Below are 19,430 nucleotides of genomic sequence, written 5' to 3' on the forward strand. Positions count from 1 at the left end.
TTTATACATTACTAGCTGAGATGCTTGATTCCCAGCGAGCATTAGGGAATAAAGATGCTATGAAGCGTGGGATATCACAGGAGAAATGCTTAGATGAACAAGCAGGGCTTCAACAATATGAAAGCTTTAGATTTCTATGGCGCTGCATTATTATTATTCTTGGAAAATGTTTAATAATAAGAGAAAAGCAGTCCTCTGTGATTAGGAATGACCAAAACTTCTACCACAAACTGTTACCATAGTCATCATCAGAACAATTTTCATCATAAAGAAGATCACATGTTTCTTCAACAGCACCATCTTCGTTTTCATCCAGTGACCCCAAACCATTATTTTCATTCGTATAATCTAATCGACAATCTCTGCCGTCTGTATTGAGCACCGTGTCAGCAGAGTCAGAACGTAATTCTGTTCGCGGTTTCTTGGCGTCTTTAGCCACCTGTAAGAAAAAACTCTAATCACTCACGGAAATACATGCATTGTAATCTAAAATACTAAAAGGGAATAAAGCGAAGTACGATTTTTAAAGGTTGCTTGATGCTCATCCTTGCAAGAGGATAAAAAGTAAATAGAATATAGTCTCTTTACATGAGAAACTAGAGCATCTGAAAGGACACCAACAATGACAGTCTCTTCCTCTAGGAGCGTGGAAGATGCGAAGCTCATTTGCTAATCCAAGGATAGACAAAGACATGGCAGTCCTCCACACTGTTACTTGGTAAATAAATCAAGGGAAAGAACTTTAATTCCTTTGTTGTTTTAGTCTAACTAAAATTTGATCTTTACAGCATTAGATTTACAATTTGCAGATTAATATTCGAAAGAGTATAGAAGGTCATTCATTCATAAACACTATCCCCGGTTGTGACTGAACATCATCGACAGAAAGATACTTAAGAATGTGGTTCAGAATATATCAAGATGCACCAGCTGAATAGTGCAATAAGAAATGAGCGACGCATCAAAGTGGCATGAAAATTTGAACTTTTCCCTCGTTATAATTTCGAATCACCAAATGGACATGCTCTTTCAAAGATATGCTATAGGAACTAAACTTAATCTCTACTGAAAGTAGAAAAGAAGATGGATGATGCTTGTATGAAAGAAGAAAAGGTAAACAGCAATAACATACAGAATCCTCAAAGAGTTTCTCCAACACATCATAGTTGATTTTCGAACTGAGTCTCTGCAAAAGAAATCATAAGCACATTTCTCATTAAACAAAAAATGGAGAATGCCCATAGATTATGCTTTGGGAATACGAATGAACCTTAAATAAAAAATGTAAAAATATACTTGACATTTATACAGAAAAGCCAGCGTGTTCACACACATAACATGCATTGAAGCACAAAGCCACTGTATCAAACTGGCAGACAAAGTTTAAAGAATGACCAATGAGTATCCTTCCCAGATTTTCTGTTCATTTTCTTTCCCTGAAATTCACAACATGACATGACTAGCCTAACTACATTTTTTCAGGATGCATTATGAGTTCATTGCAAAGGTTTTGAGCCAGGAAGCCTCCATTTGCAATGGTTTTCTAATACAAAATCTTTCTAAGCCATTAGATGTGATTTCTCGTTAAGATTCAATTCTAATAGAAATTCTTCACAATGAGCTGGCTTGACTTTAAATTTCTAATAGAAATTCTACCCAACTGAGATGTGCTACTGTAAACAAAAACTTCACAGCTGAATGCTGCCCCGAGAGTGAAATTAATTAGCTAGCAGCTTTTGATGTTGCAAATCAAAACAATAGTAACTTGCAGAAACTTCTTCCTTTATTATCCATGTCAATTACCTTCTTAGTCAGCATTCGATGGACAGCTTCTGCAGCAGATTTAGCGGGAGCCAAGTTCCTAGCTTCAGAAGCTCGCTTTTGTTGAATTTCCTGCAAATAAATATTAGAAGAAAATTAGTCAAACTTGAGACATAGTAGGAAGATAAACAATAAACATCATTAAGGTTCTAGACTCGGAAAAAAAGAGTTAGAAATACATTTATAGAAGCCATACACTGCTCAGTATTGCAGCAGTTTATGTATTTTTTGACAAAGTCAATACACTATCATCATAATTCACATTAAACTTTCTAAATAACGTTTACAGTAACATTATGAATGGCTGCAAGAACAAAGAGTTGAATAGAAATATAGAATAGTTATTCACTAATTTTGGCTTTTAATGAAACTAAGCATATAGTAAATAGACATTTTATGCACCTATTTTTTGCACTTGATTAAAGAGGAACAAAGTACATGCGCCCTAGCAATTTATGTCACTTAATTACAAAGCATAAACAAATTAAATCATAAGCAGGCTTTCTATGTGATTTGAAACTTTCAGAAATATTAGTTATCCACAAGTTGGAAAGTTGAATGGAAATAAGGGCTCAAATTCAGTTGAGGGTTAACCATCATTTAAGCCTTAAGTTATGTGAATTAAATATAAACCATTGAGAAAAAAACTTCAGCAGGGAAAAAAGATGGTTGGACATTTATGTTGTTGTACTGCATGAAGAATCCAAGACATCATTTATAGTATGCAAAAAAGAGAGGAACACATTACAGAACTATAGTTGAGATCTTCAAATGATAAAGAGTATATAAAAAATTATCCTAGTAAACCAGAAATTTACCTTTTTAGATTTTGCTAAATCAGCTTTTACTGCAGCATCAAGTTTCCTTGCAGCTTGCAAGTCCTCTGGGCAATTCTTGAAATTCTCCTCCCAAGCCTTCATAAGAGTCGCTGTGGCTGCTTCTTTGGCTGCCTGTTCCTATAAATAGCAATCGCCAATGAACTTCAAGCTAAATCCATAGAACTAGAACAAGAATAACAACTGCATAGAAAGCATTTTATCATGCAAAGACAAGCAAATATATAAAAACGGCAATTTCCCAAGATGCTAGCTAAGCAAATAAAGAAATGAGAAAAATGACCATATAATAAGCTGAAGAAAAACCAGCTAATAATTTTAAATGGTGCAAGATATGACAAGGTGTTGCATACAAACAATCATCCAATTCAACACACGAGTTATGAGAACACAAATCCTATGGTATATGTTTTGGATTAAAAATCATATCACAGTTTGCTAGAAAATATAGAAGAAATAGTTGTAACACCAACAAAAATTTATCGAGTAGCTTCTCAAAAGAGAAGTTACAAATTCATAAAAAAAGCCATAAGATGTCAATGCTCATTAACCTGTCATGAGCCTGCTGACCTACCCTTCAGCATTTTTGCAAGAAGTGACTGCTATAAAGACTTGAATTTGCAAATATGCTTTTGCAAGCCCAAGTGTTACAATTGAACCAAGAAATGGTCCCTAGCCTGTGATGTAGAAATTAACGGAAATTTGACTGCAGAAAATTCAATTACCTGAAGATACTCTCGGTTCATTTCTTCCCAAATGATTTTTTTGTAACGTTTTTCCTCCTCGTTATGAAGGTAGCTATCAACCTACAAAATATCTAAACAATGAAATCAAAAAAATAAAATGAAACATGTAATTGAATGGATATAGATGAATAGCAATACAAACTAGTTTATGAAAAAACAAGCTAAAGCAGAATGAATTGACTAAATAGCTACTGTTTGAATAGCAAAGTTCAAATACATCAAATTAGTATAAGAACAAAGATCATGAGAATTACAGTCTTATTATTTCTTAAAAAATATTCCTAGAAAAAGAGCAGCGCCAACAGTATTAGGTGCCAGATTTGTCAGACTCCAGCATTGCAAAATGATTTTCTTTTTCTTCTTTTTTTTTTCCTTCTCGACTTTGCTGGGCTAAGAAAAGAGGGGGAGTTTGGGTTTCTATTAGGACACTCATAACAGTACTCATACACATGACTGCATGCATGCAAGGACAAGGACATGCACAAACAAATAGACCCAAAAGTGAATGGAGAAGGTATGATGACACTTCCTGAATGACGACACTTCCTGAATGAAGTTTCAACAATTTGAATCCAGGATGACAAATATTGTTCAAATCATGTAAGAAAAATAAAATTCAAAGCCCAAATACTGTTGTGATACAGTACAGTAATACAAAGCAAGAAGCACGAGCAATGAGATAGGCTTGGGATGATGTAGATTAGAATAAGTTGCAAATCACAAAGCTTAAACACAGAAAGGCTTCAGTTTCTGAAATTCAGTGTTGCAACCCATGCTTAATATTGCTTTTGGAACATGATAAAAGCAAGATTCTGAAATTAATGATTTGTAAATTGTAACAGGCAGGCTTAAGGTTTATGTTACTTGTATCGAGTCCTTCATTATATTTCTGGCATGAAAGCACGGAAGCAACCATGAGCAAAGCAAATCCAAAGCTCTTATTTTTTTGAGATCCCCTCCATTATATTACTTGAGATTTGTAGAAGATGGGATGCATGCAAGCAATGATATGCATAAAGGAACACACAATGGTAGAATCTTTGGTTCTCACCTCAGCATCATCAATATCAGAAAAGCCATCTGACTCGTCAAAAGCTTTAGAACTCATATCACCCACGCCATGCAGTTTATCAGAATCATTGGCTAAATGCCCCATAGCAGCTCCTGAAACATTTTAGTTTCAAGTAAATATTTTTCAAGTATTTTGGAAGAAGACCATGCCAATTTCAAACCATAATATCTCTTCATAAAGATAAAGAGGGTAAACCCACCAGCACTTTCAGGCTCGCGTGTTGGCCTTTCTTCATCTCTGCTCTCGCATTGGCTGTTCAAATCTTTTGCAAACTGAAAAATAAACGAGGATAAAAAGATCAATAACAACTTATAAATAAAATGCTGAAAAGCAAATATAAGTTTAACGTTCACCAGAAATTCATAGCATAACATCAGAAACACACAATTCATTGCATGATTCTCTAATGTTATATCATAGCTACTTTTTTCCTAATAGAGTGTTTGGTGGTAAGATATGCTCATAGCTAATTCTAATATCCTTGCAAATCATATGCTTTTTTAAGAGTTGTCTGATACATCCAAAAGATCTTACTGCAGCATATCTTTATTGATTCCATGGAAAAATACACAAAACACACGCTTGGCTCTATGTGTGTGCACATGCGCAACAGTGAAAGGTATTTGGAAAATAATACAGAGAGAAGAAAAAACACATAATTGAGTATTGAGGAAAAGCAGATATCTGATAGTGTAAGCTCAAGTCCATTGTCCTCTAAATATAATTTTATATGTTTAACCCACAAAAGCAGGGTCTAAGAGATCTGAATTTCTACATGAAAAAACTCCACAAACCATTAATGCAAGATGCTAACTATTACACTAGAGAAGCACCATCCAAATGTGCCCTCAACATGGCTACATGTCCAATTCCCAAACCAAACAAGTAACATGAGTGATCATAATGGTGGTTTCCAATTGAAGACAGAACTAAAAAGGAGAGAAATTTCAAACAGAGCTAGTAACATCCATGTCTGATAATTTGTGATAAACTCCACAGGAATTTGTTTGGAGGTTTTGTAATATGTAACGTAGCAAGAGATGGAAGAAAAAAGTAAATGAAGTGCATGCTTGGATTGAAAGTTAAAGAGTGTTTGAAAGAAGAATCTTGTAGTTAGCAACTTATTAGCCACAAACTAGAGTAATTGTACAGGGCTTATTGACCCAGAAAAACCAGAAAATTGCAGCCCAGACAGGGATATTGTCAACTAACAAGCATTTTTATCATGTCAAACAAAAAAGGCAAATTTTTAGCTAGCATTTTCCATCTTGACCTACTAACCAAACAATTTGCACATCAGAAATGATTAAACATGAATATTTCAACAGCAACAAAGCCAATAGAGAAAGCAAATGGTTAAGTTCATTAGTTTAAGAGTACTCTAGCTTTAAGGAAGACATACTAACCAAATTTGAGTCACTCACGTTATGTCTAATAGATGATTTTTTCATTCTTTGACTCTCAGCATTTTGGAAAGCAGGAGGATCTGTTCCTCCATCAAATCCTATAACCTGGATAAAAGTAGGAATGTGAATTGTAACATCTTTTTTTAGGGAAAAAACTAGTTAATTTTCATAAAAGGGAGCAACACTCACAATTGCATAGCAATCTTTACAAAGTCCAAATCCAAAAGGAGGTTTATTTGTACCCTTATGTTGACAAAGCAACTCTTTTGAACTAGATGGCTCCCCAAAATTTCTTCGTGGCAATGAACTTTCTTTCAGTTCCTCTACCTTTGCATTCAGTTCCTCAATCTAATAGTATAGGAAGATAAAGAACAAAATTTTCATACAACATAATTTTGTAGAGAAAATAACATAAAGAAAAAATCAACAATACAAACAGCTTAGATGACAAATAATGATTTGACTTCTTTTGTTTTATCAAAATTAGAAAGAACAAATAACTTTTCATCTTATACCCTAAATCAAGCGGATCAGAAATATAACTTGCAAATCTTTCTCTTTACAGTAATTTTCAACTATAATCAATGTTTTTTTTAGATTTACATTTGTCAATCTTTTAGCATCTCTGACAGAAATTTATAGATTTTAGGATACCCTTGAGGGGGGCAAGCGCATATAAGCAGACCCTGCTGGCAAGTTTGAACTGAATTAATAAATAGATTTGATACTGCTAAAAAAAAATACAACCGGTAAGCTAGTATTAGTTCAACTAGTCATTCTAAGGAAGTTGTTTGAGTAGAAGAAAAGGCAGTAAGAAATACTGAAGGGAAGCTCTAGGAGTGGCAATAGAGATGGATATGACCGATCCACTACAAGATCTTTTTTTTCTTTTTTAACTTCAAACCCTTACTATTCTGCAGTCTGTTTTATATGCTTCGAATCTCCATCTAGTTAATGATTGTGGTAAAGGTTCATATTTATACATATTGAATTACCTATTCATGTTTCTGCTTAGAACATTCGCTTATGATTATCAGGCACATGTATTACAGACTCACTTGTAGTATTCGGCCTCAGTTATTTTAGCTTTTGGGTAGTTTTGTTCAGCGGATTCTGTAAATAGTTAGATAGGGCTTGGGGTAGCTGTCTTCATATCCTCTTGTTTTGTTATTTTTTTCTTAAATTTTTTTATCCAGTTTCCACCTCTTGGGCTGCTATCTTGGAGCCAAGCGTGGTTTTACCAACTAAGCTAGCAAACCCTCATCATTTTCATGCTCCTTTTTCTTTCTGAGGCATCAAATGGCCACATCTATGCTAAGTGCAGCATCCTTTACATCAAGTTTCCCTTTTATTTTTACTTTTTTTTAAGATATTTTAGATAAGAGAAAAATATGTTCACTGAAAAAATTACAAAGGCATACTGGAGAATAAGCTGTCCTCCAAAATACAAAAGCAAAGGGGAATATCATAAAAGAGCAGCCCTAATCCCGCTGATTATCACCTAAGGAGATTTCCCTTAAAGCACCTGCCTTATTTGGAGATGATATTACAAAATAAGAATAACCTACCATGTAGTAAACTGTAATTTGTCAATCACTACATAAATCTAAGTGAAAGGTATAAAAAGAATGCAACCTGGTACAGCAAAACACAACTTTCCAATCAGATGTGAAAAAAATGAAAATTAGCATGTTCAGAGGGACAAAGTATAAGTCGCCTTTCAGAAGAGGCAGCTTGTCTGCCAAAGAGTAAAACAAACTGGTAATTCGGACAGGTAAATTTTTGTTTGCTATGAAATACCATGTAGGGTATCAAGGAATTTCAGGGTATCAATAGTATGTCCACCAATATGTCATAGAAGAGAGCTCTAATGAGCTCCTCATAAGTCAACCATGTGCCAAGATAACCTTATATAAAAAAACATCAATCTAAGCATGAAATGATTTACTGAATCGTATGTAGGAAGGGGGACTGGAGAGTGGAGATATGGTGGTTTATATGTTTCTTCATGTTGTTTTCTCAATACTGATCATGAAAGGCGTCTCACTACACAGTTAGAATAATATTACGTCATAGATATGCTAATTCGAGACATAATGCATTATTTTTCAATGTTCTGAACAACTGTAGCCTAAAAAGTCAGAAAACACTTTCAGAAATATACCGTTAAGCTCCCAGACTCTGTATTCTCAAATTCAACCAATCTCTTTGACAGTGTTTTCCCGCAAACATGCACCAACCTTAACTGCATAAGATTAAAGGCAAGTATCAAATAACCACAGCATGGACCAAATGCCAATCCTAAAAGACTTCAAGGAGGCTGAGGCTGTCTGTCAATAAAAAAAAGCAGGCTCATAGGCGAATAAAATTCATAAAATACGAGATGAAAGTATACTTGAAACAAGAAACAAAAATTAATGTAGCAATTGCTTTGAAATATATTGGTTCAAGAAATTATACATAAGTTACAATTCTAGAAAGAATAAAGTAGCCAGTAACATAACTATCAATTGAGACAAGCCTGACAGAAGCTTCATGGATAATCAAACTCAAGCAACCTAGACTTTGTTTTCCCCGGAAGTTCTTCCCACACCTCATAATCACCCATCAAAGAAGCCCTTTCTTCACCTTCCACCCTCCTTAACACTCTCCCTGGTCAATTTCTCTCATCGGTTTCAAACTTGCAAACATGCACATATTGGTTCTCACACGGCCAAATATCAACTTGGTGCTTCAAACTATCAAGAATAAATTAAAAAATTGATTCTGTGAAGAAATTAAACAATCATTCCAAGTCTTATGACTTTCAATGCAATTCACATCTTTCCTTGCAATTCCAATGATATGGATTCACCAGCAATGTACTGATGAATCCAATCAACCAATATCACATGAACCCTAAGTTGCATAGTGACTAGGTTATGCCACCGCAAGGTGTCAGCATACTAAAGTGCTTGTAGATGCCTTCAAGACAGTGAGGCATCATAGCCAGGCCTTAACATATACTTATAGGCTGACACTAGTAAGTCCACTTTAATCAAGATCATAACTAAATCATTATTTGAAATTACCAGCCTCTGCAACTAACAACTTCTCCAGTTCTTTTCTTTTCTTTTCATCTCTTTGAATAGGAACTACAGCTGCTCATACAAGGAAAAACATACCTCAATAAACAATGAATACTTAGGTGCAGCACTCAAGTAGAAAGACAGAAAAGTTCTGCATCAATTAAATGACTTTAATACAATTAAGATGACTTTTCAATCCATTTAATATTTGGTCAATTGTCAACTTAATCACTGCACATCAACAGAAATTCCAAGCATGACTTACGATGTCAGATTTGGAGCAGTTGAGGCCATGTGAAAGTGCAGATATATATAATGCTGCACCCCACAATGCACTGGGCGTTCTCCCTGTCTGTGAGTAATATCAAATCAAACAGAACATTATAAGACTCTGGATACCTCAAAAAGTATCCGATAAAAAGACTGAAACAATGTTCATCTTTCCTATAATATCAAAAAAGAATTTCACACCTGTATCCAATGGTAATTCATACTTGCTATAATGGTCAGTGCATCATCAGAAATTTCCTTGTTTTTTCCTCCTGATAAACCTAAAACACAAATAATGGTTATTACAATCTCCCACTTGAAAACACATATCATATACATTCGGTTCCAAATGAAATAATTTAAAGACTCTGGTATAAAAGAAATAGAGAGGGGTATCCCGATACTCTCTAAGCTTCTAAGAATACAGTTCAAGAAGCCAATCAAGCCATTACCAATACTCTTCCTCTTTGGATTCAGGAAAGAGAAACCAAAGAACACTAGGAAAACCAACACAAGATCTGAATGTGCCCCTTAAGCTCAAGATAGAATTGGAAAAGGAAAAGTTTAAACAATAGATAGAGATGGAGTTCTTTTCCGGGGGAGGGGGGAGAACAGAAAGTTGAACGGGGTATTATCGTACACTCATATCAAATTAACATCATGTGTTGCTTAAATAAATAGAAGGCTTTAGGATAGAGGGGGGTGGAGTATTTGTATTGCTTGATAGATTTTCGAACCTTGTATTTCAAAATTTCAACCAATTGGCAAGAGAACATATCCAATGCCCTCTAATTTAATTACTGAAATAAAATCACTAATCAGCATTCAAGAGATTATAGAAACTTACTAGCTGTATATTTGTGTATGAAAATGGAAGGATCATGAAGTTTCTGACAAATGGCATGCTCGGTAAGATTTAAAACTTTGCAGAGCTGCAAAAATACAGCACCTAGTACATAACTGTAAACAATTTCAAAAGAAAATTATGTTATTGACACAAAAGCAAGGGATAATCATGATGGCAACAAGCTAAATTTGGCTGTGAAATGACAAGGCTCCTCACATATTTATCTGCAAGTAAATAGAAAAATCAATAAGAAGATATGGTTTTCTGTTTTCCCTGAAAAAGAAAGTCCAAAAGTAATATCAGAAAATGTCAACATTGCTAAATTCTAGTATGATTGCACATAAAACAAATTCAGGAATCAACTCGAAGGAAAAATAAACAACTTTCCCACACTAGATGCTACAACTCAATAACTGGCAAGTCACATTTGGAAAATGGTCTCAGTGTATTTCTTTACGACAAATCAATTGCAACTTTCACTATCATTTCCAGGGTATCATTAACACCTTGGGGTAAAAACATTTTATCTGCTAGCCATGTAGTTGGAGACTTATGAGTCACACTATGAAGATTTAGAAAAGAGTGCTTGACCACAAACTTAAGTGGTGAGACAATGATTCTTGAAAACTAATTTGGTTTATGTGAGGAAGACAACTATGGAAGTTATCTTTCTCCTAAAATAGTTGATCAGGAAATTAAAAGAAGAGCGGAAAAAAGAGACCCTGCTCTAGCCCCCTTTTTTTGAGAAGCTATATAATGAAATACTAAGATAAGTCCTTTAGTGAATGTTGGAAATGGAGTTAGTTTTTACCACTGCATAAACATGACAAAAGATGTGTATAGAGGGCATTCAAGCAAAGAATCGCAACACACAATCTTGTATGAAGCTTCCACCACACCCCCCAGAAAAACAGAATAAATAATTACCATTTTGTTAGAACAAAATAAAGAAGAAGAAGAAGAAGAGAAGAAAGGGAATCTTAACCACAGCAACAGTAATGGAAATAACAAAACAAATGAAACAAAAAAAGTACTCCAATTCCATATTTAGTTGTTGGCATTCTATTATGGAATATATAAAACTGTTTGTCCAGGTCCTTCTTCAAATTAATATGTTTGTGAAGAGTTAAAAACTACGCCTGGTAAGAATTCTCCATAGAATAAACAAGGGTGTTTTTAGTAGGTTAAGAAGCCTCACTCGTTCATGAAAGCATAAAAACACAAGCATAGCATGTTTCCTCAAAAAGATGGGATACTGAAAAGGCACAAAGGAGTTGGAGAGATGCATTCCTTACCGACATGCAATGTAAAGACAAGCAGCCTGTACTTGATCTGTCCTACGGCCCCTGGTGAAATTCCGTTCAACTGCTATCTACAGATAACAGATTAAGAGAATTCGATAAATTGATCAAAACATGCCTGTGATGTTGAAGCTTAGGTGCAAGGAAACATACTCTGTAATACACCATAGCTTGGTTAACTATGCCAAGATTTTCACCCATGCCTAAGCCATTTTTTATGTTTAGCATGCCATCACGTGCTGCAGGATAAAAGGAAATTAACCACTACCAAAAACACCACGCATAAGTTCATGATGTCCATGCAATTCCACAGGTAGATGTTCTTAATGGAATGAAAATACATAAATCTTTGGACGTTGAACAATCATTCTAGTCATGAACAGTGATCGTGGCATCTTACCTTGTAAAGGAGGAAAGCCAGGTTACAAAACAAATAGGGCAGGCTACTTAGGTGGTCTTTCCCAATCAAGGTTTATCCTGTCTTATCTCTTTCAATGGTTAGTTTATTGTGATCTTTTTGACAGTTAATATTAAATTAAATTTAAGAGTTAAAATTACTTCTTGCTGAGGCTTCACACTTTATAGAAGAAGACTGCTATTGCAGCAAAAACAAGGATTATTGTTCGTATCTAAAAACTTAAAAATAGCTACTTTGGTTGAGATTTCGTTTCTTTTTCTTACTTTAAGATAGAACTCTACATCTCTTTACGATATCTTCATTACCACTTTTATTAACCTTGGAGAGAACTCAAATTGGAAATCAGGACCCTTTCAAAATTTGATAAATAAAAAACCCCGTTATTCAAGACAACAAGTTTCATCTTTTGACAAGGAACCACTTTCTTTCGTAGTTTTTCTGTCGACTTAGAAATATTTAACAAGTACAACCACCAGAAACATGTGTCAGGAAATGAAATCTACTACAACATTAAGAAGGACAACAAACAAAGCATACCTCTTTCATACAACCTCTCCCGTGAAGCGTTTTCGCTTTCAACAGACCTAACAAACGAACCTGCTACATGACTCTACAAGTAAATGGAACCACATGAACATAAAGAGAAGAACACTAGGATCATTAATTAGCCACACCATTAACATTGAGTAGAAAAGCAAATAGTACATCAAAGAAAAGAAAGAAGAAGAAAAAAAACAGACCTCCCCCGACCTACTTTTTACAAAAGAGGCTTCAGATGAAAGATAACTGAACTCCAGAACTTTCCCACAGCGACTACATGACCTTCAAAACACCAAACATTTATAACAGAAAATTAATAATATAAGAATCATGTCATGAAAACAATCATAAATAAAACAACAAAAATCTGAATGTAATGACAAATAAAGGACTTACACGATGCCATTTTCGTCATAATATGCTTGAACCTTTTGTCGACAAGAGCCACAAGACCTCATTGTGTACCTTTACCGAATGAAAAGAAAAAAGAATTACAAAATCAACAGCAGATGAAGAACAAACTATCAATTTGAAACTTAATTGAGAAATTCATTCGAATCAGAAACGCAACAGATTTTCTTACCACTCGCACTATTTTTCTTTCGTTTTCTCGGAAAATTTCTGAAGATAGAGAGTTCGGAGAAAAAAATACGGTTTAGGGTTTATCACAACTGACACGAGCCAGTTATCCTGATAGAAGAGCGGGGTTTTAGGAGGGAAAAAAACGCTTTCCAGGTATAGCAGAGCCTGGGCTGTTTTGTTAAAGGTCCCTCATCTTTTTTTTATTATTATTAATTGTTTTGTTTTTCCTTTGTGAATAAAATTTTCTTTAAATAAAATTATTAAAATTATATTTAAAAAATAATATACATGTCATAATTTTAAATACAATTATATTTTTTTATGGTCATAAAAATTTTATTCAATGAAAATAAAATATTTATTTTATTATTTTTCATTGTAATTTTTTAAAATATTCTATCAAATTAATTATGTTTTAATTTTTTTATATAATAGGTTAAAAATCATTAAGAATGATTTTTTTTATTGTAACTTGTTTTTCAAAACACATGAATAAAAAGAAAAATTGACTTAAAAAAAATATTTTATTGCAAAATTAATAAAAATAGATTTTGAATGTGACAGCGTGCGTGAAAAACTAATACATGCTAATGATACTAATATAATATTATATGGATATGGGATATTAATGTCAATTAATTTATTTTTTTTGTTTCAATGTATTAAAATTTCTAATGTTGCTTAGTTTATTAATCAAAGGAAGAAGCTTTAGAACCCACAAACAATCTCCAAAAAAAAGAATAAAAAAACCTCCATCAAATCTCATAAACTGCTATCAGTAGTTCCCACAACTTTTTATCAATCAAGAAGATATGGCTAGGTTGGTTATTATTACAGTTTGTCTAATATTGGAATAGTTGTTTTAATTGTGATTTAAAAAAATTATTTTATGAAAAATAGTTTTAGTGGAGGTTGGTTTAATATTTATATATATTTTGTTAAAAATATGATTTAAATTAAGATTAAATAAAAAATAATTTAATGTATTTGGTTAAAAATATCTTATAAATTAAGATTATAAAATAAATCATATATATATATATTAATAATTTTAAATTTAAATATTATAGATTTAGCTATTATTATTACACCATAAAATAAATAATATTTTATATAAAAATTTTATTATTATTTCATTAAATTATTTACAATTCTATTACATATAAAATTCATCCGATAAAAACTATAATTTTTTAAGTATATAATAAAATTAGATAAAATATTATTATAAATAAAATTAAAATTACAATACAAGTAAATTTAATTTATTTTAAACTAATTTTTTTAAAACAAAAAAAAATTATTATTCATTCAGGTAAATTAAATTTAATTGAACTGATTTTTTTTAAAGAAACTGTTCATTAAAGTTTAAAGTCACAATAAACTTAAAATTTACTCGTACTATTCATTTAAATTAACAAAAATATAGAGCTTTTTAATTTTTCTTGTATTTTAAAGGCAATATATAATTTACTCGTACTATTCATTTAAATTTACAAAAATATAGAGCTTTTTAATTTTTCTTGTATTTTAAAGGCAATATATAATAAATCCATTAAAAATAAATTATATTTTTATATTTATCAAATAATTATTTTGTTGTGGTTGCTTCAGGAAGCAACCACGCCAACAAATAAACAGAGTACTCTTAGGCTATCAGCTGTGAGATTAATTAGATAAACAAATCGTTTGTACAGTTAAAACGATTTGATTAATTCCACCAACTTGTTCAAGGAATTATAGGAAGAACCACCAGTTCTGATGCAAAGTTCTGCTTTCTCCTTCAAGTCCATTGCCCTCTGCCTCATCTCATCCCCCTCTTTATCAACCATCAGCCTTGTAATAACACCTTCTATTTCTCCCCTCTCCAATTCATCCTCCAAATGCAGACCAACTCTCCATACTTGACTTACATACCTAGCTGTAACCTTCTGATCCCCAAAGCTTGGTCTGCATATCATCGGAACCCCTTCAGATATACTTTCAAGCAATGAGTTCCAACCACAGTGGCTCCAAAACCCTCCTACTGCATTATGTGCCAAAACTTCTTTTTGCGGTGCCCATTTCACAACTCGACCCTTCTCTCCAGCAATTTCTCTGAATCCCTCAGGCAATGACTCAGCCCGTTCTGAACCATGTACTGAGCCAGGTCGAACCACCCACAAGAAGGGTTGTTTGCTATTTGCCAAACCCCAAGCCATTTCTAGTATGTCTTTCTCATTCATGGAAGCTAAACTTCCTATACTTACATACATGACCGAGCTCGGAGCTTGCCTGTCAAGCCATGACATGCAGTTAGTGTCCTCTTCAAGTAAGCTACAGGATGGTGCAGGAACAATCTTGTGAATCGGTCCTATTGCAAAGATTGGAACATGGCAGTGTTGTTGAAGCTTTGCTAACGATGACCCTTCAAGGCAGTCCATTGTATTGTAAACGATTGCTGAAGACCTTCTTACATCTCGTGCATTACCTATTAATTTAAAGAAATTTTTCACTGGTCCAAAACTGGAGATGGGCAAATCTCGCTGTCTGAGGGGAGGATGCTCCAGCACTGCTTTCTGGGACAAAGGATCTGTACATTAGAGGAAAGATCTTGTAAAAATTAATGTAAAAATATTATAATATGGTCTCATAATATAGATGAAATCCAGAAGTAAATAAATTCCAAAGCAACCAATATGGATACTATCCCCTGCGCCTCCACAAGAAGCAGACTAGGAGGCAAGACGGGGGATCTGCACCTTCTAAAAATAGAAGCACGTGAAGGTAAGGAGAAACTCAGGTTCGTTTCAGTTTTATCCATTCTACATCAGCAAATGGATGTTCATGGAGATCCACAAGACTTTGATACAAATGTCTCCTCATAAATAACAGACAAAAAAAAAAAAAACTTGAGACACGAGTAAAAACCTTAGCAGGCAAAATCAGTATACGACTTAAGGGAAAATGCCTTGCATAGTTGCATGATTTCATAAACATAGCCAAAACCACAAACCTGCCAAGGGGATGCGACCCAGCAAATACATTTCGGTAAGAACACTGCGAGCGAGAAAAGTGTTAGCATTGCTAGTGCGAAATATAAGGCTTGGAAGCTTGAGATTATGAGCCGTGGCTTCAGAGAAGTATGAAAGTTCATCATAAATGACACAGGCAATTTGATCATCACGTGTCTCCTGTTCCTTCACTAGCTTGGCCAGGCATTCTTGGAAAGGTAATTGGCATTTGTCGTTGAGAACCAAAACAAAGGCAGTTAGGTCAAGAGAAGCGATGTCATGGTCAGATAAGCCATCCTGAATGAACAGGAAGTTAAAATCAGGATAGTTGGAAGGGTCAGGAGAATTGAATCGGGTGTGAACAATGGTGATGGAAAATCCTTTAGAATGAAGGACAGCACTCAGCTGAAGCAATGGATTGATGTGGCCTTGGAATGGAGCTGCTACTAACACCAATCTACGACGCTGTTCATGCCCTTCCTCAGCCATGTTGAAATCAATAGAAAGGTTCCTCTGTACAAGCTTTATGTTGAAATTACTGGGAATGGCTGCTCACAACTATTAACCTCCGCCCTGGTTAGATTTCAGGAAGCATTAGCATGGCAATGTGAGGACAGATTTGATCATTCCAAATAAAGATCTGGTGTTCTATTTCTCTCTCTTCAATGATGGTCGAAAATTTGGATGACAAAGATTGGTTTGGACTTCTGCTCTCTGCAATCAAATCAATAAAGATTAAAGATCCAAACAAACAAATGCCCAAAACTCTGTTGTGCCAATCGAACAGAGTTTTGAAACTTGACTGAATTTGGCAAGAAAACACATAATCATAGAATTTCAAGACTTAAAAAACAAACTTTTTTCACATCTTAGCCTGTTATTATCTTCTTCACAGCTTTCTAACCAAACAAACAGTGAAAGAGGAGAAAGTTATTGTATTTTTACAAACATGCTAGGAAAGGAGAAAAAAGGGTCTTGCCATCAAAGCTTTTTGTTGCAGTGGTAACGGAGAGACAATTGAACTGAAAGTGAAGCCAATACAGAGGAGGTAAAAGGGACTCAAAATCAAAGACTCAAGAACTAGAACCTTTAACAAGACAAAGCTCAAAATCTCCGACAAAAGAAAGAAGGAATAATAGTTTATTCAGTATATGTTTTTATATTAAAATAATCATCGAACGCGCTGTAACCTGCTGCCAAGTCTTCGTTTGTTTTTGACCGGTTTTTTATATCTGCAGTAAAACAAACGCAAAAATATACTTGATAACAAATAAAAAATTGCATTATACTCAGAATCTCTTAAAAAATTAAATTTAAAACACAGTTTTTAGTTTTTATATATTTTTAACTAAATTTTGTAAAATTCTATTTATTATTACATTTCAAAAGTATTTAAAAAAATAAAAAAAAAATATTTTTTGTTTTAAATTGATATATTTTTTGTGGTTTTAGATCATTTTCATGCGCTGATATAAAAAATAATTTTTAAAAAATAAAAAAATATTATTTTGATATATTTTTAAGTAAAAAATATTTTAAAAAACAACCACAATCACACTTCCACCAAACATTTATTACATATTTTTTGTTATATATAAATTTTAATTATAATTTTTATCAAACATATATTTAATTTAATTAATTATAATTAATTATATTTTTAAAAAATTTATTTTTTTAATATATATTTAAATTCAACTAACTATAACTAATTATATTATTTTAAAATTTATTTTTTTAAATCACAAATATACCTACTTCAAAAACAAACTCATTTTTAGTTGAAAAACTGACTGAAAAAGCATAAGCATTTTAGCAGAGTTTACATTTTTTTTATTATTATTATCAATATCAATTATCTAAATTAGCTTACATGTAATTATATAAACCCTAAATATAATAACATTGTAAACTTTCAATGGCGTTGAAAAATTTTAAATTTATGGGTATTAAACAACTCAAAATTTAGCTAATTAAACTACCCTTGCTTGCAGTGCCTACACCTTTTTTGAGTGTCCGGGTCAGTTTGCATGCATCACGATTAATCTCATGGGCTCTCAAGTTAACAACCATGTAAGTCTCCAATGACTATGGGCTCTCAAGTTAACGACCATGTAAGTCTCCAATGACTATTATATAAACAACCGAAAACTCAAACTTGAAATTATAGAGGAAACAAACTCTTTAATTCCAATTCTTTATTACTTGAACACCGCATGGTTTGCAGTGTCTAGATTTGCTCGATAGGGTGAGGTCACCGCATCAAGAAGGTGGAATCTGACTCACTCTGACATTGAGTTGAAAATTGTTTGTTAGTAAAACTAGGGGCAGCCCGTGAGCATTCCGCCTGCAAAATGTGGTTGCCTGACGGGAAAATAACTTCTTTATTTTTTGACAGGGCCGGCTGCTATAGCTCCCATAATTAACCAAAGCATAAACACCCACTAAACCCATAATTATATCATTACGGAAAATTAAATACTCCATTTCAACACGCAGAGTCTCTGTGAGGTGGACCACCAAAACTTACACAATCACAGAGCAGGGCGGCCAAAACTCGAAAGGGACACGTTTCTTTACTCTAAGCTTTCTGTACGACCATACGAATATGAAGAATTACGGGGTTAGCTTAGAAATATATTTTTGGTTGTTTTTTAAAATATTTTTAAAAAATTTTAAAAATAATTTCTGAAATCATAACATCAAAATAACTAAAAATATTTAAAAAATATTAATTTAAAATAAAAAAAAAATTAAAAAGATTTTTAAAACTCAAAAATAAATAATCCCAATAAAATAGCTTTTGACATATACGAAGAGTGATCCCCTCTTCTAGTTGTCAGCATTATAAGATATGTTCCATTAAATTGCTGGTGATTAATAGCATCTCTAACGGAGAAGCCAAATAGATAGTAAAAAATAAAAAATTAATATTTTAGTTTTTTTTTATTTATTTTACAGATTCAAAGAGAAATGCCAAATAAAATACTAAAATGTCTTTTTTCTCTTACAAATGTTATTTTTATATATCTCTTTAAAGAGTTAAAACCAACCAAGTGGGACCATTAAAAAAATAGACCAATTAAATATAGATATGTGGAAAAAAATAACATTAAACAATATTAAAAAATAATAAAATATTTATTTTTTTTATTCTAATATAAATGACTTTTTAAATAGTTTTTTTTTATTGAAATAGATATGATAAGATAAGTTATACTATTCAAAATACTATTTTATCAATTTAGCTTCTTAAAATAATATTTTGGACTGGAAATGCTCTAATAGTAAGAGCCATCCTCCACCAAACAAGGCTTCGCCTTCTCCTTAAATTTTACTACTGCTCTTTGTCTCACCTTCTCCCCGTCTTTATCCCCATTAATTTTCTTACAGCTTCGTGTATTTTCCCTCTCTCAAATTCGTTGTCTAATTCAAGGTCTACCTTCCATAGACGACAAACAGGCTTCATATTCAAACGCTGGTCTCCAAAAAATGGCCCGCGTGGCATTAGAATTCCTTCACACACACGC

General features: G+C 33.1%; 2 protein-coding genes across 6 annotated transcripts; both read right to left on the reverse strand.

Moving 5' to 3' along the window:
- Positions 1-118: 118 nt before the first annotated feature.
- LOC105131105 (transcription factor IIIB 90 kDa subunit-like) lies at positions 119-13,115 on the reverse strand. 4 transcript variants are annotated; one of them, XM_011033905.1, is made up of 20 exons: positions 12,914-13,115; positions 12,722-12,792; positions 12,526-12,607; positions 12,323-12,395; positions 11,521-11,606; positions 11,362-11,438; positions 10,283-10,339; positions 10,067-10,179; positions 9,421-9,500; positions 9,215-9,301; positions 8,046-8,126; positions 6,071-6,229; positions 5,882-5,986; positions 4,675-4,747; positions 4,455-4,567; positions 3,383-3,463; positions 2,640-2,777; positions 1,804-1,893; positions 1,133-1,186; positions 119-439 (listed from the first exon to the last, which is right to left on the reverse strand). In XM_011033905.1, the coding sequence occupies exons 2-20, from the start codon at positions 12,781-12,783 to the stop codon at positions 221-223; spliced, it is 1,830 nt and encodes a 609-aa protein (XP_011032207.1). In that variant the 5' UTR covers positions 12,784-12,792; positions 12,914-13,115; the 3' UTR covers positions 119-220. The 4 variants fall into 4 exon arrangements, with proteins under 4 accessions (XP_011032207.1, XP_011032208.1, XP_011032206.1 ...); XM_011033906.1 differs by having other exon boundaries at positions 5,900-5,986; positions 12,722-12,790; positions 12,909-13,115; XM_011033904.1 differs by having other exon boundaries at positions 12,722-12,790; positions 12,909-13,115.
- A 552-nt stretch (positions 13,116-13,667) lies between these two features.
- On the reverse strand, positions 13,668-18,356 carry LOC105131106 (UDP-glycosyltransferase 76E2-like). Of its 2 annotated transcripts, none has more exons than XM_011033910.1 (4): positions 18,335-18,356; positions 15,903-16,418; positions 14,559-15,479; positions 13,668-13,741 (listed from the first exon to the last, which is right to left on the reverse strand). In XM_011033910.1, the coding sequence occupies exons 2-3, from the start codon at positions 16,387-16,389 to the stop codon at positions 14,605-14,607; spliced, it is 1,362 nt and encodes a 453-aa protein (XP_011032212.1). In that variant the 5' UTR covers positions 16,390-16,418; positions 18,335-18,356; the 3' UTR covers positions 13,668-13,741; positions 14,559-14,604. The 2 variants fall into 2 exon arrangements, with proteins under 2 accessions (XP_011032212.1, XP_011032210.1); XM_011033908.1 differs by lacking the exon at positions 18,335-18,356 and adding an exon at positions 16,880-17,010 and having other exon boundaries at positions 15,903-16,614.
- Positions 18,357-19,430: the final 1,074 nt, after the last annotated feature.

This window comes from Populus euphratica, unplaced genomic scaffold (genome assembly GCF_000495115.2).
Source record: "Populus euphratica unplaced genomic scaffold, PopEup_1.0 scaffold76.1, whole genome shotgun sequence".
Classification (NCBI taxonomy): Eukaryota; Viridiplantae; Streptophyta; class Magnoliopsida; order Malpighiales; family Salicaceae; genus Populus; species Populus euphratica.